We start from the raw sequence: 27,164 nt of genomic DNA on the forward strand, positions 1-27,164 counted from the left end.
ATACACAAGGGAAACAAGATAATGAGCATCTCAACTAGAAACAGGAACATGATCAGAAACTATAGTAACAAGTGGAAACATGGGAAACAAAGGAAACAGGAAGAGAACAAGGTGAAACAAACTAAAATAAAGCAGAATGAAAATCTAAGATTACTCCTCCCCTCCCGGAAGGCGCATCCTTGTGCCATAAACCGAAACTACACATAAGTGGATGTAGAGGGAAAAACAGAAACCAAAAGTTAATTGGAGGAGAGGCAGGGGGAAGAGTCAATGGGGGGAGGAGGAAAGCAGAGGGAAGGCCCAAGGAGGAGGTGCTAGAGGGAGGAGCCAGGGAGGAGACCACAGAGGCATGAGCCAGGAAGCAACCCAGAGCAGAGCCATTAGGACGAAGGGCCACGGTGGAACCGACGGAGGAAGGAGCCATGATGGAGCCAGTAGACCAACTGACTGAGGTGGAACTAAAAGTGGGAGAGACCAAGGTGGAGCCCAGGAGACTAAGACCAGGCTTTACCAGGAGAACCAAGGCAGAGCCACAGGAGACAGTTGGAGACAGGGGCTTGGGCAGACCGGGACAGAGCATGGGGGACTGTGGACAATGTTGGAACCAGAGGGAAGGAGGGGCCCAGCGGAGCCAGAGTGGTGGAGGATCAAGGGGTAACCGGAGACCCGGAAGTCTGAGGTAAAACTAGAATGACAATGGAACAAGGCAGAGCCAGAAGGACGTGGGAGCCCAGCGAAGCCCGAGGGATGGCGGAACACGGTGGGAGCATGGAGCCACGGTGGAACCGATGGGTCAGAGAGCTGAGGTGGAGTCCGGGACTTGGAGGCTCGAGGTGAAACTAGGGGATCGACACACCGGGGCGAAGCTGGAGACCTAAAAGCACAAGGTGGATCCAAGTAGCTGGGTGGAGCCACTTAAGAAGGAGCAGAGGGGCTGAAGGGAACCAGTGGTGGCGGTGCCGAGGAACTGAATGCGTTGTGAGAGGAGGAGGGAGTGTGAGACTGGTGGCGACAGAGGAGTCTTGAGGATGGATTCGACCAGCAGCGACAAAGGAGACTGGAGGCTGGGAGGGACCAGAAGCAACGAGGGAAACAGGAGACTGGGCAGAACCAGCGAGTCCATTAAATTAACTGAGCTCTTAGCGAGCAACTCTATGTGAAGGGTGGAGAAGTAGGCGGGATCTAACTCCAAACAATTCATCCAAAACAATCTGGTTCTGCGGTAGGCTCTAGCTTTGTGTTTGCAGTGGGTGTGTTAAAGGGCTAGATGGGCTCTGGGTCCATGGCGGGCGTGGTCTCTGGGTCTGGGTCTGAGGAACCCATCACCACGGGTTGGGAAGAGTCCAAACAGTTGAGGACATACTCCCTCCTAGTCAGATCCCCCATCTACTGGCTATTCTGCATGCTGACCCAATAGATAGTCTTCAGACTGACATCATTAAACTTGGAGAAATTATCCAACTCACGAATAAGAGGAAGTCCCATGTGATGACGGCTGGTGAATGTCACAGCTAGATCTATTTGTTGGATCGGTTATTCTGTCACGTTGTGGCAGGGAGTAGTTGAGATCTAGTAAGTGCAGCTTCTTCATTCAGGATAGTAAACAGGACACAGAAATCAGGAGTAGTCAGGGGATAAAGCACAACAAAACAGCCTAGTGTAACTAAGACAATAACTGAAAAAGAACTGAAGAAACTAAGGGGAATAAATACACAAGGGTAACCAGATAATGAGCAACTCAACTAGAACAAGATGATGAAAATAATCAGTAACTACAGGAACAGGAACAGAGCACATGAAAACAAGGTGAAACAAACTAAAAGTCCATAAAACAGAATGGAAACCTTGCATAAACAATTTAGCTTTGCAAGCAGCACACTGATATGCACTGTTATTGCACTTCGGGATGCTCAAGTTCAAATCCTGGCTACTATCAATACTGTCCTATCTAAATAAAGGACAGGCTAAAATGGCAAAAACCCTTGTCATTCATATTTATTTTGATTTTGTTGAAAATAAAATCTCGTTGGGGAGTGGTGTGGAGTGTGAAGAGAATTGTGTAGTTATGCTGTAAGTTTCATTGCAGAAGTGTTGACTAATGCTGATTAGTGTTGAATAGTTGCGTGATTTATACTGTGGAATTAATAATAAGGAAATATTACAAATTTGCATTTTCCAATTTAATATACACTGGAAATTGTCTTTGACCATACATTTATTTGTTTCATCCAAATCGACTACGTTCACAGTATCTACTAACATCCTGATCTAAAGCTGAACTCTTTTATTTTATTTTATTGTGTTATTTTATCTTCAAGCAAAACAAAATCTTTGCTTTGAGTGAACAAGGTTATTTATGGCTTTTATTTGCAGCGCCTTCGCCCTTTCTGGCTTGCGGAAGTTTTGGCATTGAAAACGGCTATGACTCGGTTCCATCATTGAACAGGTTTCCAAGCTGTGAGTGTCAGCTGCAGATCACTGTGTCGCCCCTACTGCAATGGGAAATCGCCCAGGGAGCACCTGGCTCAAGCTGCCATAATACCGCAGCTATTTTTGACACCGCAACAGGCAGCAGCTAACTCAGGCTAAATATCCAAGGCAATGGGACAATCACACAATTATATCATTTGCCTGGCTCTCTATATGGTAAAAATGTTAAAATGGTAAAAATGGTATAATGGTAAATGGACTGCATTTATATAGCACTTTCACAGACCCAATGGCCACCAAAGCGCTTTACATATTGCCTCACATTCACCCATTCACACACCGACGGCGGTGTCAGCCATACAAGGCGCCATCCAGCTCGTCGGGAGCAGCTGGGGTTAGGTGTATTGCTCAAGGACACCTCTACACTTGGTCAGGTGGAACCGGGGATTGAACCACCAACCTTCCGGTTTGTAGACAACCTACATGAACCACTGAGCCACTGCCACCCCATGTATGTATTAGAATATGGGGAAATGTGTTATTTCTAAGTAGCGTCACCAAAAAGAATTGCAAAATCAGTGATTGTTTTCCCAAACACACATAATGCTCTTTCTCCTACCGTATCCCATTCACATTTTTTTCCAATTATGAGGTACTCTTACCCCAAACTCCTGCCATTGGTTGAGCAAGAAGATGTTTAAAAAAAAAGCCACAGTGTTTCCACTTTTCAGGAAGTCAGCCTCAAGAGTTTTTAAACTGGGATAAAAGAATAAAAAGTAACACTTTACATCAAGGTTTCCTTTGTAGGGGTTTATAAAGGTGTTCATTAATGACTAATAACTTATTTACATATTACATTATCTCATGATTCGTGACACTTTTCTTACTATGTTGCTTACCAAAAGCTACTTTGTGTCTTACTCATGACACTCTTCAAATAGTTCATGATGCCTATCCACAGCGATGTATAAAATCTAATTTCTTGTTTATCAAGATGAAAGTATCAATCTATATTGTGAACACAACCATAACTTGGTGAGATAAAAATGAAAAATTGAGTTCCAATATTAGTTACCTGCAAAACTTAAACACCTGTGAACCATCTATTCATGAGTAAAAAACATGAATAACACGTAAAGTGGACACCTTTAAACCATTTATTCATGAGTTATAAATGTTTGTAACCTGTATAAGTGAACCTTAAAGTGGACACATGTGAAGCATTTGTTTATTAATTATTAATGCACAGAAAAAAAAGAGTTTGTGTGGGTAGTGTTGATAAACTATACAAGTAAACAGAAATGTAAACTTTAAACTAAAAAGATTCAACTTTTATTACAGCACATTGGAAAGTGGCTTAAACTCACATTAAACAATTCAGAGAAACAATCAAGTCTTCCAACAAATGATAATCTAGTATAACATCTATAAGGCAAAAACATTTGATAAATACAAGCTAAATAAAGGCATCTAAAAAAATAATATTTTATCTGCTTTAACAGTTTTGTAATAATCATTCAATCAATTACTGAATACACATTACAGAACAATGCAGAACGTTAGATAATGTCTTTCAATAAAACAGAACTGTTCGCGGGAGCGCCAGTGTGGTTATTTACTAATACATTGAAGTAACACAACAATTACACATAACACTTGAAAACCATAGTCTGAAATGTCACCTCAGTAAGCTTACCTGTCAAATCAGCAACACAATATGAGATAAAATTTGTACTTCAGAGCACGTTGGAACCATCCTAACAGCGTGACTTCTTCTCATGTAAAGTGGCTTTATTAGATGCTCACTTGTGCAAACTCCTGTCACATGTCAGAACCCACATGCTTTAGTGATGTGAAGCTGAAAGAGTATAAAAAGTATCTCCTACTAATATTACAAATGAAAAGAATGCATTGCATATTATACATATCTGTCACAGTTGTTTGTGAAGAGCAATAGGAAAAATATAGGAGAACAATCCATCCACATGCAAATGAAATCTGACAAGCAAAGATAAAACTCAGGGCTATAAATACACGAGACTAAATGAGCAACAAAACAAGATAGGTTGAACCAAATCAGTTACTATAGAAACAAACAAGGACTTAGAAACCAAATAAATCAGGAACAAAACAAGGAGCTGAACACAAATACAACAGAATACAGTCAAATCAAAAGAAGAATCTACAAAACTAGAAGTGACAATATTATATTAATACACTGCACGTTATTATAATAATACAGTTAGATTATCAACATTAGAGATATGTGGAAGTTCCTGTAAATTATATGTTATTATATCATTTCTGATCATTTGTATCTTGTTTTGCATTGTTTGTAATAGGCTACACTGATACATTTTGGAAATAAAAAAAGATTCACATCACCAAAGCCTGTAGTTGGCGCTAGTGAGCATCCGATAAAGCCACTTTTCATGAGAAGTCACGCTGTCACGACGGTTCCAACGTTCTCTGAAGCAACATTTTAATCTCACATCGTGTTCACCGATTTTTCGGGTAAGCTAACTGAGGTGACATCGCAGAATATGTTTTTTAAAGTGTTTATACTGTATGTGTAATCGCAGTGTCACTTCACTTCTCACTTCTAAAAGGCTGCCTATCTGTAATCTCATCTTCTATTGCTCACCTGATCAACTGCTCTATTTCCTCTGGGTTTGTCCCTCTATCATTAAAACTGCTGCTGCTATTTTGAAGAAATCAGTACTAGATTATTCTGCTATGAATAATTTCAGACCTATATCTACCTTTCATTCTAAAATGCTAAAAAAAAAAGTTGTTCCCTCTCATCTTCTTGATCCCTATCAATCTGGTTTTCAATCTGGCAATAGCACTGAAACTGCACTGGTGAAAATGACCAATGAGCTTCTCCTATCTGCTGATTCGAGCTGTCTTACTGTCCGCATGCTTGATATAACAGCATCACATACTTATCTCTCGTCTTTCAGCTATAGGCATCATGGGCAGCGCTCTTTCTTGGTTTACATCCTATCTCACTAATAGACACTTATTCATTGCTGTCCATATCTTCAAATCTTCCACCTATTTTCTCTTTCAAGGTGTCCCTCAAAGCTCCGTTCTTGGACCTCTTCTTTTGAATATTTACTTGGTCATATTATCCATCGTCATGGTCTTAGCTATCATTTGTATGCTGATGACCTGCACATTTACATCTCTGCTTGCTCTGCTTCTGTTCTTTCTCTTGACTCATTAAATGCCTGTATTTCTGACATCAACATTTGGTTACATAAAACTTTCTGAAATTTAATAATGATAAATCCGAGGTTATTGTATTTGGTCCCATTTAAAAAAAAAACTGAATTGACAAATGTCTCTGAATTGTTTAATGTGAGTTTACTTATAAGCCACTTTTCACGAGAATTCATACTCAGTAATGTTCCAATGTGCCGTAAAATAAGTTTATTCTTTTCAAATTTAAAGTTGAACTGATATAGTGCATCAACAATAAAATACATTTCACCAAATTCACCAGAATAATATATCAAAATATCATCTCTTCTGTATGTGTAATATTAATTAATAAATAAATAATTTGTGTGTCCACGTTACATTAAGGCTCACTTTCACAGGTTATTTTTTCATTTTGAATCTCTCATATACAGTAGTTATGGTTGCTTTTTTAAATAAAGATTGATACTTTCATCTTGATAAACAATAAATAGTTTTTATACATTGCTGTGGATGACCTTTTTGCAGAGTAAGAAGAATAGTAGCTTCTGGTGCATCATAAGAAACGTGACGAGATATTAATGAGATAACTGCAAATGCAACACCCTTCAGTCTCACTATATTAGTCTGTTTTTGCTGTATCATTAAATCAATCAGGAATGAAACACGTATGAATACTTTGGTAACACTTTATTTTAAGGTGCTTGTAATAAGCAGTAATTAACAGTTAATAAGATACTTATAAGACCTTATAAGATGCATATAAGATGCATATAAGCATTAACTAATGATAATAAATAAATTAAATTAAATAATACATTTCTCAAGTATCAATACATTGCACTTTTAGAACAGCCGAACAAACATAAATGGTAACACAAACTCCCAGGCCCTTAAAAATTGACCTTCCCAAGAGGGAGTAGTTTCCCTGATCTCTTCAGGGCCTGGACCTTTAATTAACCCTTATATGAAGTAGTTAATGCTTATATGCATCTTATATGCATCTTATAAGGTCTTATAAGTGTCTTATTAACTGTTAATTACTGCTTATTACAAGCACCTTAAAATAAAGTGTTACCGCATTAAAATCACCCTTTTTATTCGTGCAGTTATAACAGTTTATCAACTACTTATAATGCCTTTGTAAATTAGTTATTAGTCATTAATGACCACCTTTATGAACCCTTTACAAAGGAAACATTAAGGGGATAGTTCACCCTAAAATCATAAATTACTCACCCTGGTGTCGTTCTAATGCCGTATACCCTTCTTTCTTTTATGGACCAAAAAAAAAAGGAGAATAAAAGAAAAAGAAACAAATGCCCCACTCGCGCTTGTCCATATAACGACCAGCATCAAGCATTTTAAAAAAGACGCATACGTATCGCAGAATGATCCCATGCGACGTGTGTCATATATTCCAAGTGTTTTGGGGGTATATGATATGAAATTTTATGTATTATTTAACAAAAATACAGACCTTGGCCATAGGTCTTCAATGCATGGCTACGTGACGTGTGCGTCCGTGTGACTCTCTTGCAGAAATATGAAATGAATCTAAAATGAGACACTTTTAGCAGAAATATCCCAAGCCAATTTAATGTAAAATGCTATTTGTAGGTTGATCCCCAGCCTAAAAGAGTGTGAACAGTGTGACTCGGTGCAATTAAAACATTTGAGCTACCAAACAGGACAGCACAGACAGATTGGCTCAACCAATGGGGTGTGTTTGTGGCAAGCCTACAGGTTGTCCTATTAATGGCAGACAGGGGAGTATTCAGGAAGCCTGTTGAAAGAAGGCAATATCTTGCACCTAGCACTGTTGTACAATACACTTGTGTCATGAGCTAACTATATTAGGGTTAAATATTCTTGTCTAGAGCTTTAAAACTGCATGGAAGCCAATATAATCTGTTGTTGAGCTGATAAAGGTTAAGCAAACTGAAGCAGTTCTACAATTCTGAATGTGTACCAAACAAAACTGAGCCACATACTTTGTCATTATGCCTGTGACATCAATGACATGAAATGGGAATCTGTCTGTGACTTCACATGGTAATTTACTCACTCAGGGCAAGAGTACTAAGCCACTGCGTCTACCCCTACAGCAATCAAGAAAGAGGATAGATCCCCTCGCTTCGAGTCTGGCATGCATTCGCTTGGATGTTTTGCTACATTGAACTGGTTATATAATCTGCAGCAGCTAGGGCTAGGGGCTAGGGAGGCCACTGGCTGTCTCCTTTCGTCTAGTGTGCTTGTTATCGGCTAAAACGAGAGTGAGCCATGGAAGGCAGAGAGAAGAGAGGGTGGAATGAATGGAGAACCAAAGATGTAGATAAGAATTACCGAAACGGCTTCTCCGTCACTTTTGGCCGCTGCTTGGGCCGCAGCACAGGCCAAGTTGGCCCGCCGAAGTTCCTTATTGGCCTGCAAGGTGGAGAAATAGTTGACAGCAGCAAACTCGATAAGGGCGGAAAAGACAAATGCGAAGCAGACGGCGATGAACCAGTCCATGGCGGTGGCATAGGAGACCTTTGGTAACGAATGACGGGCGCTAATGCTCAGCGTGGTCATGGTTAGCACTGTGGTGATGCCTGTCGAGAATACATGAAAATCCAACAAAAAACAGACAGACAAAAAAAAAACTGTTAGCTTGATAAAGATCTCTGTTTTGTTTTCAGTTTCCAGAGGAAGTTTTGGTAAACAGCCTCGGTTCAACCTAATCCTAAACAGTAGTTAAAAACAGTGATTTAATGAATAGCTCATTCAAAAAGAAAAATTCTTCATTATTTATGGCAAATCTGAGCTGTGAACTTTTATTTGGGAAAATGTAGAAACAGGAACATTTTCTAAGAGCATTTCAAATATCTTCTGTAAACACATTTCATTTGGCTAATGATACAGTCAAAAGCAAAACAAATGTAAGGGCATAAACTTGAAATATTTATTTATTTTCTTTCATATGGAAGTTTAGGTGTTACTATCATTTAAAGAAGGGCCAATTAGTCATTTGGTTGTCATTTGCAGTTTGTAAAACCAAAACACACCAGACATGATTTTTGGACAGGGTTATCTTGGTAGCTTGTTTGCACCACAGAATAAAACATTTTAAATGATAATTATCTCATAATTGCGAGTTTACATCTTGCAATTCTGACTTTATTTCTCAGAATTGCAAGATATAAAGTCAGAATTGCGAGATATAAAGTCAGAATTGCGTGATATAAAGTCAGAATTGCGTGATATAAAGTCAGAATTGCGTGATATAAAGTCAGAATTGCGTGATATAAAGTCAGAATTGCGAGATATAAAGTCAGAATTGCATGATATAAAGTCAGAATTGCAAGATATAAAGTCAGAATTGCGTGATATAAAGTCAGAATTGCGTGATATAAAGTCAGAATTGCGTGATATAAAGTCAGAATTGCGAGATATAAAGTCAGAATTGCATGATATAAAGTCAGAATTGCAAGATATAAAGTCGGAATTGCGAGATATAAAGTCAGAATTGCAAGATATAAAGTCAGAATTGCGAGATATAAAGTCGGAATTGCGTGATCTAAAGTCAGAATTGCGTGATATAAAGTCAGAATTGCGTGATATAAAGTCAGAATTGCGAGATATAAAGTCAGAATTGTGTGATATAAAGTCAGAATTGCGTGATCTAAAGTCAGAATTGCGTGATATAAAGTCAGAATTGCGTGATATAAAGTCAGAATTGCAAGATATAAAGTCAGAATTGCGAGATATAAAGTCGTAATTGCGTGATCTAAAGTCAGAATTGCGTGATATAAAGTCAGAATTGCGAGATATAAAGTCGGAATTGCGTTGATCTAAAGTCAGAATTGCGTGATATAAAGTCAGAATTGCGTGATATAAAGTCAGAATTGCGAGATATAAAGTCAGAATTGTGAGATATAAAGTCAGAATTGCGAGATATAAAGTCAGAATTGCGTTGATCTAAAGTCAGAATTGCGTGATATAAAGTCAGAATTGCGAGATATAAAGTCAGAATTGCGAGATATAAAGTCAGAATTGTGAGATATAAAGTCAGAATTGCGAGATATAAAGTCAGAATTGCGTTGATCTAAAGTCAGAATTGCGTGATATAAAGTCAGAATTGCGTGATATAAAGTCAGAATTGCGAGATATAAAGTCAGAATTGCGAGATATAAAGTCGGAATTGTGTGATATAAAGTCAGAATTGCGTGATATAAAGTCAGAATTGCGTGATATAAAGTCAGAATTGCGTGATATAAAGTCAGAATTGCGTGATCTAAAGTCAGAATTGCGTGATATAAAGTCAGAATTGCGTGATATAAAGTCAGAATTGCAAGATATAAAGTCAGAATTGCGAGATATAAAGTCGTAATTGCGTGATCTAAAGTCAGAATTGCGTGATATAAAGTCAGAATTGCGAGATATAAAGTCGGAATTGCGTTGATCTAAAGTCAGAATTGCGTGATATAAAGTCAGAATTGCGAGATATAAAGTCAGAATTGCGAGATATAAAGTCAGAATTGTGAGATATAAAGTCAGAATTGCGAGATATAAAGTCAGAATTGCGTTGATCTAAAGTCAGAATTGCGTGATATAAAGTCAGAATTGCGTGATATAAAGTCAGAATTGCAAGATATAAAGTCAGAATTGCGAGATATAAAGTCGTAATTGCGTGATCTAAAGTCAGAATTGCGTGATATAAAGTCAGAATTGCGAGATATAAAGTCGGAATTGCGTTGATCTAAAGTCAGAATTGCGTGATATAAAGTCAGAATTGCGAGATATAAAGTCAGAATTGCGAGATATAAAGTCAGAATTGTGAGATATAAAGTCAGAATTGCGAGATATAAAGTCAGAATTGCGTTGATCTAAAGTCAGAATTGCGTGATATAAAGTCAGAATTGCGTGATATAAAGTCAGAATTGCGAGATATAAAGTCAGAATTGCGAGATATTACGTCGGAATTGTGTGATATAAAGTCAGAATTGCTAGTCTATATCTCGCAATTTTGACTTTATAAAACGCAACTGTACGTTTATATCTCACAATTCTGAATTTATATCTCGCAATTCTGACTTTATATCTCACAATTCTGACTTTATATCTCACAATTCTGACTTTATATCACGCAATTCCGACTTTATATCTCACAATTCTGACTTTATATCTCGCAATTCTGACTTTATATCTCACAATTCTGACTTTATATCTCGCAATTCTGACTTTATATCTCGCAATTCTGACTTTATATCTCACAATTCTGACTTTATATCTCGCAATTCTGACTTTATATCTCACAATTCTGACTTTATATCTCACAATTCTGACTTTATATCACGCATTTGAAAGTTTATATCTCGCAATTCTGACATCTTTTCTGACAATTCTTTCTTTTCGAGTTATAATGTCCGATTCTAAGGAAAAAAAAGGCTGACTTTATTTCACGCAATTCTGACTTTATAACACACAATTGCGACTTTATATCACGCAATTCAAAGATAAAAAGTCAGAATTGCAAGATGTAAACTCGCAATTGTGAGAAAAAAAGTCAGAATTGTGAGATAAAAGGTCGCAATTACCTTTTTAATTTTTTTATCTGTGGCGGAAACTAACTTCCATATTATCATGATACCATTCTTAAAAAAAAAAAAAAAAAAAAAAAAACTGTCAATTAAAGCTAAATCCATAAAAATGGTCCAATTATGGGAACCTCTAAAAGGTGCTAAGCACCTGACTGAACCCTTTAAAGTTTTGTGTATTTAGCCATGTCTACAATCATCCGTCTACACTGAGACAGTAGGTATTTGAAATTGTTGATACATTTAATCACGTATTGTACCCATAGATATCTGTTTACTTGCACAGATACTGTAAATGTTACTTTGTATAATCTTCATATTATATTTCTGTAATTATGTTTTATACCATACGTGGAACGGTGATTGAGAACGACCTGGATGCACAAGTGGTGGGTTTTTTGCTAATACAAACTATTGTGCCAGAAAAAGCATGAGAACTTGATTATGTCTGGTCTGTGTATCATCTTAGTAAGTTTTTATACATTTTATGCATGCACAGTAAGATGAATTAAGCATTTTCTGACATTTCAGAGTGGACAAGGAACTTGGAAAATGCTAGTATGGACGAAGAGCATTTTCCTGTGTTTCTGGTAAGGTCTTGTCCTTTAACCAACATAAAGAGGCTGATGGGAAAACTAGGGGGTGGGGAGACATATACTGTTATTTCATAATGGATCATCGAGACCCATGGTCTGCTGGTGCGTGCTGGCTCTATTGAATAGGTCATTTACTCAGAGCTCTGCATGAACTCCCATGGAATAGCTCCGGGATAAGTAACCATTAGTACAGTAAGGACTGAAAAGCCTTTCAGATTCAAAGTGATTTGTCTAAAAGATGACAGATAACTTTATTTTACATCTGAGCATTAGTTTGAAAAGTATTGTTTCGTTTAATAAAATACAGAATGGTTACCCAAAGGCAAGGGATTTTTAATTTATGATCAAAAAAAAAGGGCCTTTCTATATTTCATTCAGTTCTTTCTTCTTAATGTTTGGATCTATAAATCTTCTATTGTGTTAAATATTTTGGTAACACTTTCTATAAAGCCCCATTTATTTAGAATTAAGTATTACTATTATATAAATAGATTTATAAAGACTTGTTAAGTCCTAAACTGCATTATAAGAACAGTTATAGATACATTTATGTTATTTTTATAATTGCTTAAAAGTCATGCATTTGCTTTTTAAATTTGCATGCACAAAATCTATTATACACTGATTTATAAATGATCAAATATATATAAAAAAACTAATAAAAAAACAGAGAAACTTGCTTGCTGTACCAATTAATTATTAATGTCTTTAATGGCTAATGTTTGCATTAGAGGTCATGAATTGTGATTTTAATATGTTGTTAAAATCTATAGCTCCTCAGCCATATTCATGGTATTGCTTATAGCAGTTATACTTTACTGAAATTGTACTTAAAAAAATATTGTTACGGTGTTTTTCTGTTATGTAAAATAAAAAAAGATGAAAAAAAATCAACAATTTATTTGTAATTTTATTACAGGAATTATTGTTAATTAGCTACATTTACAAATAAACAACTTCAAATGTATAATGAGCACATATTCAGGATTTTTTAAATATTTGCTTTAGGAAAATTGCATTCTATGTTTTACTTAAAGCCGTCGATGATGCATTTATAGAGGTTAGTAACTGTATTATCATTCACAAGAAGTATTTATAAGAACACAACACTGCTATTAATAACAATATATTCACTTATTTGACAGAAATATCTGAATTACTAAAATGTCATTGTAACTATAATATAATAACATTATAGAAATGCAGGTTGCATCTTTATAAATAAATTCATGGAATCATACGACTGACTAATTAATACTTATAAATCAGGGTATAATGGATTATGAGCATGCGCATTAAAAAAGGAAATGCATGACTAAATTATAAAAAAATAATATAAATGAACAATAACTTTTCTCATAATCCAGTATAGGTCTAAATGGGTCTTTATAAATGTATTTATAGAATAGCAATACTATTCTATAAATAAGTATAAATGGAGCTATAATTCATTATGTTTTTGATTTTGTAGTTGGTTTGGATGTTGTTAGATTATTGCAAAAATACTAGTATATTAGTAAAATCAACATCAAGATATTAGTACTGTCAATCCAATTGTCATACAGTCTAGTAAAATAGTCTAGTCCAAAAACAACAACAACAACAACAACACAACACTGCACCAGTTATCCCCATAGCTGGCTAGATTACAGATTTCTTTCAACAACTCAACTGCTACTAATTTCATTACACTGTAAAACAATTTTGTCACAAATCATAGTATCCACTCAACCGAATCTCTGCCATATCATGTTCTCCACCAATGGGATGAAACCTCTACTCTTCGAGCCTCAGCCCCTGCCTCAAGAGTAAATCCGCCCCCAGGTTCAGATGTCCTAGGACACGGATCGCCCTGATGAACAAAAACGTTTTATGCGCTCAGAGTAGAATGCGCTTCGCCAGCCTGCACAGGGCATGAGAGTCCAACCCTCCCTGATGATTCAGGTAAGAGACCACCAATGTATTGTCTGTCCTGACCAACACATGACAGCCTTATAGGTACAGAAGGAATCTCCTGAGAGCCAGGCATAACGCTAGCATCTCTAGACAATTTATGTGCCAATCAACATGAGTGCACTTCCAAACCTCCAGCAGGCCCAAGAGACGATTGTGTTCTGCCGGTGCCTTATGCTGTTATAGACCCTTTGCTCTCTATGGTTGGCGTGTGCTCCAGTGAGTGTGCGGTTTGGAGAGGACCCTAGGCTGGTCGCTGACGGTAGATTTCAAGGTCAAGGTGCAGTCGGAGATCGGCTGGCACCTCTGGTGAGATCAGTGTTGGGAAAGTTCATTTTCTACATGAACTAGTTCAAAGTTCAGTTCACAAATTTTAAAATGAACTAGTTCAGTTCATAGTTCACACTTCAAAAAATGAACTAGTTCATAGGTTTTTTTTTCCATATGTTGCTGCGAGCTTCTTCTCTTTTTAAAAAAAATGATTGCCACAGCCCATATACAACCACAGACAGCAATTATTTTATCGACGGGCAAGGTTTGCACAGAAATGTAAGATTTTTCCCATCCTCACAGACCTTGTCATAAAACTCGTTTAAATGATCATACGACGCCCTTCGCTGCTTTGTCGATGCTGCTTTTTGTTTTGATGACGCATGCGGCGGTGTGTGCGACACTGGTGGCTGGTGTTGCCAGATTGGGTGTTTTTGTCGCTACATATTAAGGCCTGTTTACGTGTGTTTTAGCCAGGTTTTCGCCTGGAAGGCTCTATAGAAATCTGGCACCCTATTGAACGAAGTTAAACTGAGAGAGCGTGCATTCACACACACCAGAATGAACGCGTTCACAGTAACGTTCATCAGGCAGTAATTCAGTACGTTCAGTTCACGTTCGCCCAAAATATGAACGAGTTCATGAACTATCATTCATTGAACGCGTTCAGGCACAACACTGGGTGAGATGTTCCACAGCATAGCAACTTCTGACGAATGTTTCTCGCTGGGTTCTGCGAACTATCCAGGTGTGAGTTTCCCAAAAGCAACTATGGTCGCAAGTTCTGTCGTTACCAATAGAATTCAATTGAATTTACGACCATAGTTAGCTAACAGTGCTTTAGGGATACATTGGTTACACCATCCAGTTTCAGCGTGGGCCGCCTCATTTCATTGTCCGCACTTCTCCAGTGAATAATCAACACATTCTCATCCTTTGGCGTCATATAGGTGAGGCCATATGACATTTCGTCGAAATCTTACGCACATGGCATCCTTTAGCGTCAATATAACATGCACTGTTATGGGTAGGTTTAGGTCTGGGGTAGGGTACGGTTATGGCGCCTTGGGATCTGCGTCTCATATTGACGCTAAAAGATGCCATGTGCGTTGGATTTAGACGCGCGTCACCTGTATGACGCCTTGGGTTCTGCGTCTCAGATTGACGCTAAAGGATGCCATGTGCGTAAGATTTCGACGAAATGTCAAAAGCGTCACATGGATGACGCCTTGGGATGAGAACGGGCTGGAATAATCAAGGACACAGAGCCACAAACTTGCAAAAACTCACCGCGTTCAAAAACTGCTATAAAAAATAGGCAGAGGAATGCTTTGTGGATCAATGTCCTTTTAATTTCATCTGACCATATAATCCAGTCTCTTTTTAAGTTCCAGTCGTGTCTGACAAATAATGGAGTTGGAAACCCTCCCAAACAACATGTGGTGATGTAGGGGTTGTTTGATTTTTATTTTATTTTTTTGGCTTTCTGACCCCAAGACTCAACTAATCTCTGCAATTCTCTATCTGAGATCCTCGAAGAGTCTTTGGCCACTCAAACTCTCCTCCTCAACATCCATTAAGACGATACAGACACACGTCCTCTTCCTGGCAGATTCGTAACATATTTAGTTGATTGGAACTTCTTAATTATTGCCCTGGGGCCGGTTTCACAAAGATAGACTATATCTTAGATATAGTAGATAGTCAGACTTCACATAGACATCTAAAAAGACTCTGACTATCTTAAGTAGGACTACACTACAATGCATTCTGGGTAAACATGGCGGATCGCGTAAGCGCATTCATCCGCTCAGTGCAGTTTACCCCAGCGGAAAATATGTGTTTGTTGGAGGAGTATAACAGTTACAAGGACATTTTACTTGGGAAATTTAGCGGAGAATGTAGTAACAAGAAGAAATGTTTAATTTGGAAAGGGACATTTTCCCTTTGCTTTTGGTTGTTTGTAATGCAACTGATTGTTACTGTCGGTTGCCAAGGTAACAGAGTCTTAGACCTAAGTTAGCCTGGGGGGGGGGGGGGGGGGGGGGGGGGGTTGGAGGCGTCTAATTTTTTTGGTCTAAATTAAGTTAGTCTTTATTTTTGTGAAACAGTCTAACTTGCATTAGACTAGTCTATGAGCAAATTTTAGACTTGTCTAACACTATAGACCGGTCTAAAATAGCTTTGTGAAACCGGCCCCTGATGAATTTTCAATTCTTTAGCTATTTTCTTACAGCCACTTTATATTTTGTGAAGCTCAACAATCTTTTGATGCTCATCAGAACTATATTCTTTGGTTTTACTCATTGTGATGAATGAATAAGGGAATTTGGCCTTTGTGTCTCCTCATATTTATATTCCTGTGAAACAAGATGTCATAGCTAGACAATTTCATATTCCTAGTCACCCTAGTGTGCTAATAAAATTAAATATTAATGGTAATATTCTTGCGAGATATTATACTCATAAAGGATTGTTGGGGTGCCAAAAATTGTGGCCAAAGTGTTTTGGAGAAAAACATTTTATGTTAAGACCAATACGATAGATATAACCTCAAGCTAAATTTTCAAAGTGAAATGTCTAATGAGTGGCGCTAAAATGCGTTCAGTATTATGATGGTGATCTTACGTATTAGACATGGTCAATACTAAACTTTTTTAATTTGATACAATACTGATACCTTTTGTCACAAAAACTGATACTGATTAATTTTTAAATGGCTATGTGGTTTTTTCAAAATAATGTAAATTTTTTTTGTAAGCTTGTAGTAATTTTTTTTTTACACTTTATAAAGCATTTAGCACTTTCTTATAGCAGCATTTCCATGTATCCCCTTCTTTAGTGCTCTCAGTATTTTTGCCATCTTGCTATATAGGGTACAAAGGGGCTGAAGGCGCACCGGGGGAAAGGCACATTTCACTTTATTCTCACTTCTCTTGACAACCGCTTTTGATGATGCACGTGGAAATTTGCCTGATCCTTGACGCGATCGCGGACAGAAGCACAACGTTGATTCTGCGCAATTTTGATCTAATATTTAATGTTTTTAAAATGTTTGATTTTATGTAGCAAATGAGAATGCCATGACATGGTTACATTCACATGCTAATCACCATATTAAAATGAAACATCCTGTTTAAAAAAATATCATATAATACAATATTATATTTATTTGTTACTTCAGTAAAGCCAAATTAAATTATTATGGGATCTCATTCAATGCTTTCAGAATCTTAACTTTTTTAAATAATTCTGTTTCTGTATTTTTAAAATAAGCATATTTTAATGACAATATATTTATTGAACAAAAATGTATTATTTTCTAAAGTGAACTTAGACATTATGCAAAACATATTATTTTAGCTGAAGTATTTTTTTGCATCCTAGATAAATAAAAGTATTATTTTGGAATTTCCACAAATAAATAAATAAATGAGAAAAATTAGGTAGAGGCACGTATTTCCAATGAGTCTGGGTCGCAACTTTTATTATTCTCTATCAAGAGCATGATGACAAGCCAAGTCATATGCTGTCAATTTACTTTCTATTTGCTATGATTATGTTTAAAAAGTCAATGTCACGCTCGCTACCATCAATAAAGGACACTCTTACAGACGTCTCTCATCAGTAAAACAATCCTTTTCCTTTTTGGATTTTCACCACACTTTACCCCACCTTCTCAAAACATGTTACTTTAAGGCCAAAGGTGTTGCTGATCAAATCTGCCCTCCTGTCCACATCAGGACTAGCTTGCTGTGTTTTTGTTGGACTGATGTGGGGGATCTATAGGGCAGATCGTGGTCAATTGGTTGAGCAGATAAGTTTTGTCATCCAAGAAGAGACTACATTCAAGAGAGAGAGAGAGGGAGAGAGAGTATCTTCTATGAGGACAGCCCAGTGGGATTTCTTACAGAAGGGACATGAAAACTTTTACACTTCATGTTTCAAAGCAATGCACTTAAATAGGTCAGTTGACCTCATAACTTACACTCATAACTACTGTATTGAATATCACACATAGCTTCATTTACAACTTCATGGCCCTACCAAATTGACATCTTCCACGAATAAATATAATTTAAGCTTTTGTCTTCACAATCTTATTAAAAATATCATTGAATGTTCAACTTCAGTTTCAAATCAAAGTTTGAGATTTAGACAGAGCTTTTGTACACGAGAACATGTTTACCGTGTCCTGAGCATGAATAGAAATGTAGTGAAGAAAGAGAAAGAAAGCAAAGGAACAAACACTAATTGCCTTAGGGACAAAATAATGCTTTTAAGGGCAAAAAGCTGGTCCAAATGAACCTCAGTCAATTACATCTCTGAACCAAATGCTTTGGGTTATTTCAGCTCTTAGTGGTGAAAGATTGTGATGTAGCGCAACTACAATAGAAATGGACAGTGAATGCCTCTACCTATTCATCTCTACTCTCTAAAGCAAGTCATTTGTCAGAAACTCTCACTCCCTTTCTTTTTTACACTGTTTGAAGTTCACATCTATTTTTCACAGGCATAACACTCTCACCTCAGAACTGAGAAACATGCTGTAGGTTACTCACTTCTCCACATGAGCCGATGTTTGCTTGTAATCTACTGACATGCTGTAATTAACACCTCACTCAGAGCAAGCCATTTTTATACTGAAGTTGTGACTTTATCACCAAAAGAAGAACACATCCCAATTACAGGCAACTAAAGCTGAAATGCACCTGACAGCTTCCCTGACTGATAGTCAAATCATCTTTAATATCTACATGTATACGTTTAGTGTCCCTACCAAGACACATTTTGGCACTGAAAATTCAAATGCTGATGTGTTCATAAAGAGAAAAAATTCAGATAGACTGATGCACTCCGAATTGCCAAAAAACTAATTCTAATAGCCTTAATGAAACACAAGCGGGAGACCACAAAGATGGTTCTTGCATAGCAAAATTAATCAGCTGAAAAATCAATGAGGACAAAGTAAAAGTTAATACATTTTAAGATTACTTCATAAAGACCTAGAACATTGGGCACCTGACTCACCTGTACTTTCCTTCGTTTTTCTAACCCATTCTAGAAGACAGAATCGAGTGCCTTATATCATTTTAAAGAGGAGAACTTGAAGTTTCAATCCAGCTCATTTAAAGTCCCAATTTTACATTTATTTTGTCTGAGAATGGATGAATTTACCAGAATATTGGTGGGGGTTTTTTACGTGAGAACCTCCTGAAGTTTGGATTTTTTTTCCCTTCGAAAGTTATACTTGGATGTTCTAGACTTCCAGATACATTTTTGTCTAAATGTAACAATCCTTAAGCAAGTTATAGCCATTTATTACAACATTATTATTATAGTATTATATATATATATATAGGCGCTTTTCAGTGAAAAACTTCAGTTTTCAGTTTTTTTGGTTTACTGACCATGTAGATGTGACCCTAAAAAAAATTTTCAGGAAGTAAAGTCAATAGAAACATTGTTATTTAATACCAGAACAATGAATCAAAAGTATTCTCATGCAAATCTGTTATTATGTGTATCATGCACACAAATATGCATGCACACAACTACTTTCACTTTGCGTTTGTTTAAATTTCCAAAGAAACATGCTAATAATTGGTGGTTCAAAAGACCAAAACCTAAGTTTATTGTTTGAGCAGATGATAGTTTTAACCAATCTGGGCATGGGGGTGGGACTACACTTCAACAATAATTCTTATTGGCTCAGAGGAACAACCAATATATATTTCGGCTGTCTCTGTCTTTAAGGGTTAAGTAGCACTATTTAGTGTGTAGTAAAGTTTAATGCAAGATATTTCCATACTCTTCTTTACTTCAACTGAAAACTTGAGAAATCTACCCATGTTTCTATTTTATAAATGGAAAAGAGAGCAAACAGAGGAAGGCAAGGAAGAGGATCTCAAAATGTTTGCTCTTTATACTGCACCACCACAGAACAAGGGCCAAAGCATGTTAAGTGATTTAGGACCATTGCCAACAGCTGCCAAGAAGAGTGCATTAAGATAATGAAGCAGAAATGAGATCTACATAAAAAGTAAAATATGCATCATCTCATCAAGATATTAATAGGGGCCTAGCAAATTCATCTGGCTTCTTTTTGTGGTAACACTTTAGTATGGAGAACACATATTCATAAACTACAACTTTTGTCTCAATAAACTCCTAATTTACTGCTTATTAATACTTAGTACTGTAGTTTTGTAGCATTTAAGTTTAGGCATTGGGTAGGATTTAGATGTAGAATATGGTCGTGCAGAATAAGGCGTTAATATGTGCTTTATAAGTACTAATAAACAGCCAATATACTAGTAATATGCATGCTAATAAGCAACTAGTTAGAAGTGCGAATTCGACCCTTAAATAAAGACGTGTTACCATTTTGTTGATGTATATTTATGAGAACTTTCAGTATCAGTCTAGCAATTCACAACTCTTCACTTTAAATTGTGCCGTAACTTTTCCGTGTAGTATAATTTGTTTTGTATCTGGTGTGCTTAAAATTCAAACACCTTCTTCTGCTCTCTCTGGCTCAGTTCCAAAACTTAGTAAGCTGCTTTGTCCTCTATTGCCTATGTAGGCTGCTGCCTTTTAAAACCGCATCATACCTTAAATGTAGCTTCATGTGTGACTGATTTGGAACACTCTAAATAGGCGGCAACTCAGAGTGCTACTTCTGTAAAGCATTCAAATGACTCAACACATAGTCAATAGGGGCCAAGCACCAAAAGTCCGCAGGCACCCATTGTGATCGCTAGTGTTCTTATTGTTCTTATTCTTTTTCCACCATGGGAGTCAAGTCAAGCCCATAGAACCACTTGAGGGAAAGTTTGGACATTTGGCACACAGATAGGAAACTGTCTAATCATTTACCACAGCAAATTTGGAGTCTCTACCTCAATCCCTCTAGCGCCACCAACTGTCCAAATTTGCACTCACATTTATGCGAATAACTTTTGAACAATAAGGACTAGAATTTTTTCCTCAGATTCCTTGGCTCAAGACAATTCGATTACACCATATGACATAATTTCTCATCATTAGTCAAATCGTTCTCAAATAACGGCAAAATGATAGTGTCTCAGCAAAGCTTTGGCATATTCAGACCAATCTTGGTTTGTGTTATGACTACCATGACCTGAGGATACCTGCATAGTTTCGGCGCAGTGCCAGCTAGTTGTCAGGAGATATGAAAAATGGCTCTTTTTGCTTATAACTTCTGAACAGTTTGGCCAAAAATCACAAACATCTTTAGATCTCGTTTGACTCGGTTTCAGCATGCCAAGTCAAACGATACATCATTTTTCCATATAGGCCATTTTGGAGGAAACCCTACTTTTCCGAACCATTGGTCCGATTGCACCAAATTCAATTTAGATCATCTTCAGACCATGCCAGCAAAAAGTTATAGATTTTGTGTTGACAGACAAAACCGTTATCGTTTTACATATCAACTTGTTTGATGGCATGATGCCAAACTGTATCTGAGGCTGTATCTCAAGTTTTTGCTGGATTGACACCAAACTTTGAGCATGTCATTGTCAACCCCACTACCTCCACAAATTGGTCAAAAGTTATAAGCAATGAAATCATATTCCAAGTGATTGTATTTATAATTTTTTTCTAAAATCATCTACAATCATCTTAAATAATCTGGCCCCTTAATCGCTACTAGCATCTACATTTTCAAATGAGTCAGCCATTAACAAGTTAACAATGAACATAGAATAAATAGCACACACAAAAGGTAAAATAGTCTAACGGGTCTATAGTCTGTTTAATGAATACTTTGCAGGACTGAATGAATTATTATTAATTATATCTTACACTGTTTGGATTTAGTATTATCATACTGGTGCTTGCGCAGTGAGTCAATCAGTTTGTGAGGAAGCAAAAACCATGCTTACCAAACACAGTTCTGGCAGGTACTGACTCTTTGTCAATCCAGAAGGAGACCTGTGCTAGGATCACAGTCATAATGCAAGGGATGTATGTCTGGATCAAGAAGAAACCCATTTTCCTTTGCAGGTGGAAGTACACTGTCATGACTATGTATTCACCTGCAACAGATGGACATACGACATTAGTGGCACAGGCAATCCTAAACAAGTGTTCAAGAAACTGTACATTCCGTAGAAATACATTAAAGACGAATATAAAATCCTGTTTAACAAATGTCACATTCAACACATATGTTTAAGATTGATTTAAATCAGGACAAAGAACATTTAGTATTTCAACTGAAAAAAATGATGTTGGCAAGAGGTTGGTATTAAGTAAGCAAACCAGAAAACAACAGTCATTTGTCACTAAATCAAACGTCCCAAAGATCATACCTGTGTTTGACTTCAACCTCTCACTAGACACTGTCTGTCCAATGAGATCATACTGTAGTAGACTGGAACTCTCTTGAGGAACTTCCACTGAAAATAATGGTCCTTTCTTCCATGTGTAAACAATCTCACTCATTGGATAGGCATCTATATTATAGGCACAAATCAAAACTAAAGTCAGTCATACCAGTAAAACCATTCAAAGGGAATATGTGCCATTTTAACATATACATACAGCTGCCAAATTTCAAAGGGCATGAATGTCCATCCATTGGGAAATTTATCAATCGCATGGGGCACTCTGCATTGATGGTTAACCTGAAAACAATACACGTTTTACCTTTAATTTATGTGAAATAACAGTTGACCTTGTTATACCCTATATACAGTGGCAGTTCATATAGGAAAATCCTTTGTATACAATACATTTATTTATTTTATCGGCATAAACGAATAAGAATACATTGTATTACAGTTTTTTTTTCTTCAAATAATTAACCAGTACATGGTATATACTGTAATATAATCCACTGTTGTTGTTGTTGACTGCAGAGAATGTGTTATTTCATTTCTACTGCAATTTTAAAGAGCAAGTGTGCAGTCCATCTTTTGACTTGGAGAGCAAATGTTCTGGCACGCAGGTTACCTCATGGTGTACAGAATAGTTCCGTTCTGCATGATGCGGAACAGCTTGTTGGGAGTGGTCATGTTGTGCGAAATAGAACGTTTGCCATTTCGGAAGAAAGTGTCCGGTGTCCAGATATTGCTGACCATTAGGTTGTTGAGACGCAGGATCTCAATGGGGCCCTCAAATTTCAGCCGGTCATCAATCCATGTTTGCCGAAAAAACACATCCATTGTGTATTCCTAAGAAATGATTATTCTTTTTAGAGTTTGTGTTTTAGATATTCACATGTGGTTTCCATGACTGCAGTTTTAAATCAACAGAAATCTAAACTGTCATGTGCCGAGCATGTGATTTTCTTCTTTTTTTATATAAACAGCAACCCACGATACATTTGTATGAGTGAACACATCAGGTCATCGGGTATGTTTACGAATCAGGCTGGTATACATTCACCATCAGGAATGGTATTTTTATCTTTTTTTCCCCACTAATCTTGGCAGAGATTTATCTTTACTGTCTTTCGGATTGTCACAGTACATCACATGGCAAGCGAGGTGGCTTTGGACACTGTAGGAAAAATAGTGTAGTGTGTAACAGAGGAAAGAAAGCTGAGCCGGGACCCTCACTGTCAGGGATTGTCAACCAGATTAAAATCCCTAAGCTTCTATAATGACATCCTGCCCAAATGTCAGAATAATGAAGCCAGGCCAACATGAATAGAGGCAGTGGTCATAGTAAACATGCAATTACAGAGGATTTAGGTTTATATGCATGATTTCATGTATCATATATAATTGTTTTTAATCACATACCATTTCCACATCAGAAACAGGACCAAAGCTGGTGACAAATATGTCCGTTTTAACCTCTGTGACAGGACCTACAGTTTTTTCAAATATACAAAAGTGAAAGAAAGAAAGAAAGATGCTCCTTAGTTCACTCATTACAAACATTTGAAACATAATGACCTTATAAAGCAGTAAGGCAGTTTCTGATGATGAACTTGAGGAAGTCTGGCATGCAAAGTCCATAATCATTTACGGAGAAAATTTAAGTAAATCTATTTAATAAACTACATTAAGTAACACTTTAATATGTTAGGTAATTCTTGCAGTTGCTTACCTCCAAAACCAGGTCGGAGTCTGTTGTCATATCCATCTAACAACCTATCCAAAATGCGCGTAATGTTATCCAAATAAATCCTTGTCTCAGTCGGTGGATTTGCCGACACCTGCCCAACACTGTAAACATTTCCATACATTAATAAGCAAAGCAGAAAAACAAACATGTGTGAAGTCTGATTAAAACACTTTGCTACTTACCAAGACAGGAAAAAACATGTGCGTATCCAAGCCATGCTTTACGCGCACTCTCTATCCAAGTGTCCCCTTGTCAACTGGTGTTAGTTGCACATCCCATAATTTATGTGTGCAAAAGGAGCTGGTGTGGTTGCGAGGCTTGTGTGCGCATCCTAAAGCTTTTATGCGTGAAGTCTTGCTGGAGTTCCTCAGTGGAGTTCCTCTTCTGACTCACTCTGATGGAAAACTAAAGTGCTTTTAAAGAGGCAGAGAGATGTAACCAAAGGACATTGACAAAGATCGAATGAAGCATTATGAGGGATTAGAAGAGAAAGACTGCTGAATGTTCTACTGTTTGAATTTGCATAATGATTGCTCTGCTTTTCTGTCAGATTACAAACTTGATCATTAGTTAATGTACATTCAAAAACTAAACATGTCGTGAAACTTTACTTAATATATTCATATGTATAATTAAATTCGCCACTACTGATCTTTTAAGCATCATATAATATGATTTGCCAATTACTTATTAATGAAGGTTGTTTTAAAGTGTTACCAAAAGAATGTTGTGTTTGCTTACTTAGACATATTTCAATGATAAATACTACATTTTAGAGGTTTCCTCTTATGTAATATCCAAACGTTATAAAATAGCCTTTAGATTTAGAAGTTCGATTTTATTAGTTGCCGTGAAAAAATTTCACTTGTTTATATTTTATGGCTATTTTGCTTACCGTTAGGATGAGAATGTATAATATTAAGTAGAAAAATGTTGTTGTTATTGGTTTTTGTTGAAATATGGATTTTTTTATAAACTATGTATTTATTTATTTTTCTTTTGTGATTATTCAATACAAAATCTCTGATGCAATAAAATTTCATGCTCAGTTATATCATCGGCTGTCTGATGAAATGGTGATAAAATGGCTCTTTCTATATGCTGATACAGCCTTTTTCACACACTCAGAATTGATGGGATCACATCTGCCCCAATGATAGCTCTTTCCACAGGAGCTTACTTAAATGATGCTGTTCGAATCCTTCACCACTCACATTGAAACAACTCTGAGCCATTATCCTAATCCACAGTCATGAGGTTTTAATGCATCGAGTCATCATCCACCATTGGATTTCTCTTAAATGTTATGGCCATTCAGTGTGCACTATCAGTGTGTGACAATAACATGGTGACATGTGATCAGCAGGCTTTAAAAGTCTTCCACAGATTCATCAAAGACCTTGGATAAGTGAAGTTGCCATTAGGTTACTTCTTCCAGTTGCTGTCCACTCTCAATAATTTCATGAAATAAGGTCAGTTGGATCCATACCAAACCCAGATATGAGAATCATAGAGCTTTCAGGAAATATAATAATGGCTGAGGATGTTTTTGATATGACTGTTGAACAATGAGATTGAATGCGAAATACCAACAGAGGCAGGCCTGTTGACTACTGAAGCATGGCAACAACTGGGAGGCAAAACCCAAGCAGAGCGGGTCACTGGAGCATGAACAGGGGTTGAAGGTGTGCCAGCAGACATGGATCCTGTCCTTCTGGTCACAATAACACTACACCCAAGCAAATGTTCTCTGTTTGGTCAGTGCGGCACTTTGTAAATAACAGTGTAGTTTTGTGGCTCTTACAGGGGGAGGGGGGGTATGAACAGGGCACTGAAGGCAGTGATATGAACATCATACCAACCTCTAATTCAAGTTACACAGACTGGCATTGTGTCATGTGTGGATGATATATAGAGCGCATGAAGACGAAGAATGCATAGAATGTTCTTTTTATTTTAAAAAATCCAACAGATCGCAGGTATCAGGAGCAAAACAGCAGCCATTTAACGAAGATGAAACCGGATACTAGGAAAACAACAAGACAGGGAAAATATATACATGACCAAATGGAGGGACTAACGAGTTAATTAATGAACCTCAGGTGAACGGAATGAAACAGGCACACTACATCGACATTAATCCGGATACATTTGAAAACGGCGTCCGTCCACACTAGCGTTTTCAGGCGTTTTCCTACGTTTCATTGTGGATGCGAAACTTTTGGAAAACGCCTGAAAAAGCGAAATTCACCTTACTGCGCATGCACACCTTACATGATACATACGGAAAAATAAATAATAACGTTATCGTGCAATTCTTCTGAAAGGATCATTTCATTTAGCAAAATACCTCACCATTCACTGATGCGTCCAGGTCGCACTCAGTCAGCACAGTTTGGTCTAAAACGCAACGCCTCTCATGTTTTGCCGCAGGACAGCAAATGTGAGTAAATTCTGTAATCTTCAGGACTGTGATATGAAGAGTGTGCAAAGTAACATATTTTAGCAACAGTGTGAAAGTGAATAGCACATAACAGGCACAATACTGGTATAAACATGAATATCTATTAGTACAATATGCGCCACATGACTAAACTTATGTCCTTGTTTTTAAATGCCTCCAATTTTACAGTCCACACTATAACATGAAAACGCCGTTTTCAAATGTACCCACTTTGGAGAGCGTTTTCAAAAAGCTTTGTTTTCATAAATAGAGATGCCGTCTTGGTGTGGAAGGAAGGCCAAAACGGAAAGAAAAAGATGCACTTTCAAATGAAACGTATTAGTGTGGACAAGGCCTTAGAATGACAGAACCAAACACAATGAACAGAGCATAATCCTGACACATTGTATGTGACATTATATTTATACCGGTGACAGATGTGTACCTTATGAAATATCTTTCTGTTAAATCACTAGACAAACAATCTATTTAAGGTTCCTGCTGGACAACCCAGTTAATTCAATAAAATTGCTGCATTATTTTAACCCTGGCACATATCATTTGGTATTCATATAATTTGAA

The 27,164-nt window shown here is 37.0% G+C and overlaps 1 protein-coding gene across 1 annotated transcript in view; it reads right to left on the reverse strand.

The window, feature by feature from the left end:
* gabra6b (gamma-aminobutyric acid type A receptor subunit alpha6b) overlaps positions 1-24,578 on the reverse strand; it is a 40,580-nt gene extending 16,002 nt beyond the window's left edge. Inside the window, exons 1-8 of the mRNA XM_056239442.1 lie at positions 24,322-24,578; positions 24,122-24,240; positions 23,812-23,879; positions 23,018-23,238; positions 22,607-22,689; positions 22,375-22,518; positions 21,946-22,098; positions 7,981-8,228 (exon numbers count right to left, since the gene is read on the reverse strand). Coding sequence (XP_056095417.1) covers positions 7,981-8,228; positions 21,946-22,098; positions 22,375-22,518; positions 22,607-22,689; positions 23,018-23,238; positions 23,812-23,879; positions 24,122-24,240; positions 24,322-24,356 — 1,071 coding nt within the window. The 5' untranslated portion in view covers positions 24,357-24,578. The remainder of the gene's footprint in view (positions 1-7,980; positions 8,229-21,945; positions 22,099-22,374; positions 22,519-22,606; positions 22,690-23,017; positions 23,239-23,811; positions 23,880-24,121; positions 24,241-24,321) is intronic.
* Between the last annotated feature and the right edge of the window lie 2,586 nt (positions 24,579-27,164).

This window comes from Rhinichthys klamathensis, unplaced genomic scaffold (assembly GCF_029890125.1).
Source record: "Rhinichthys klamathensis goyatoka isolate OS25496 unplaced genomic scaffold, OSU_Roscu_1.1 h1tg000564l_1, whole genome shotgun sequence".
Classification (NCBI taxonomy): domain Eukaryota; kingdom Metazoa; phylum Chordata; class Actinopteri; order Cypriniformes; family Leuciscidae; genus Rhinichthys; species Rhinichthys klamathensis.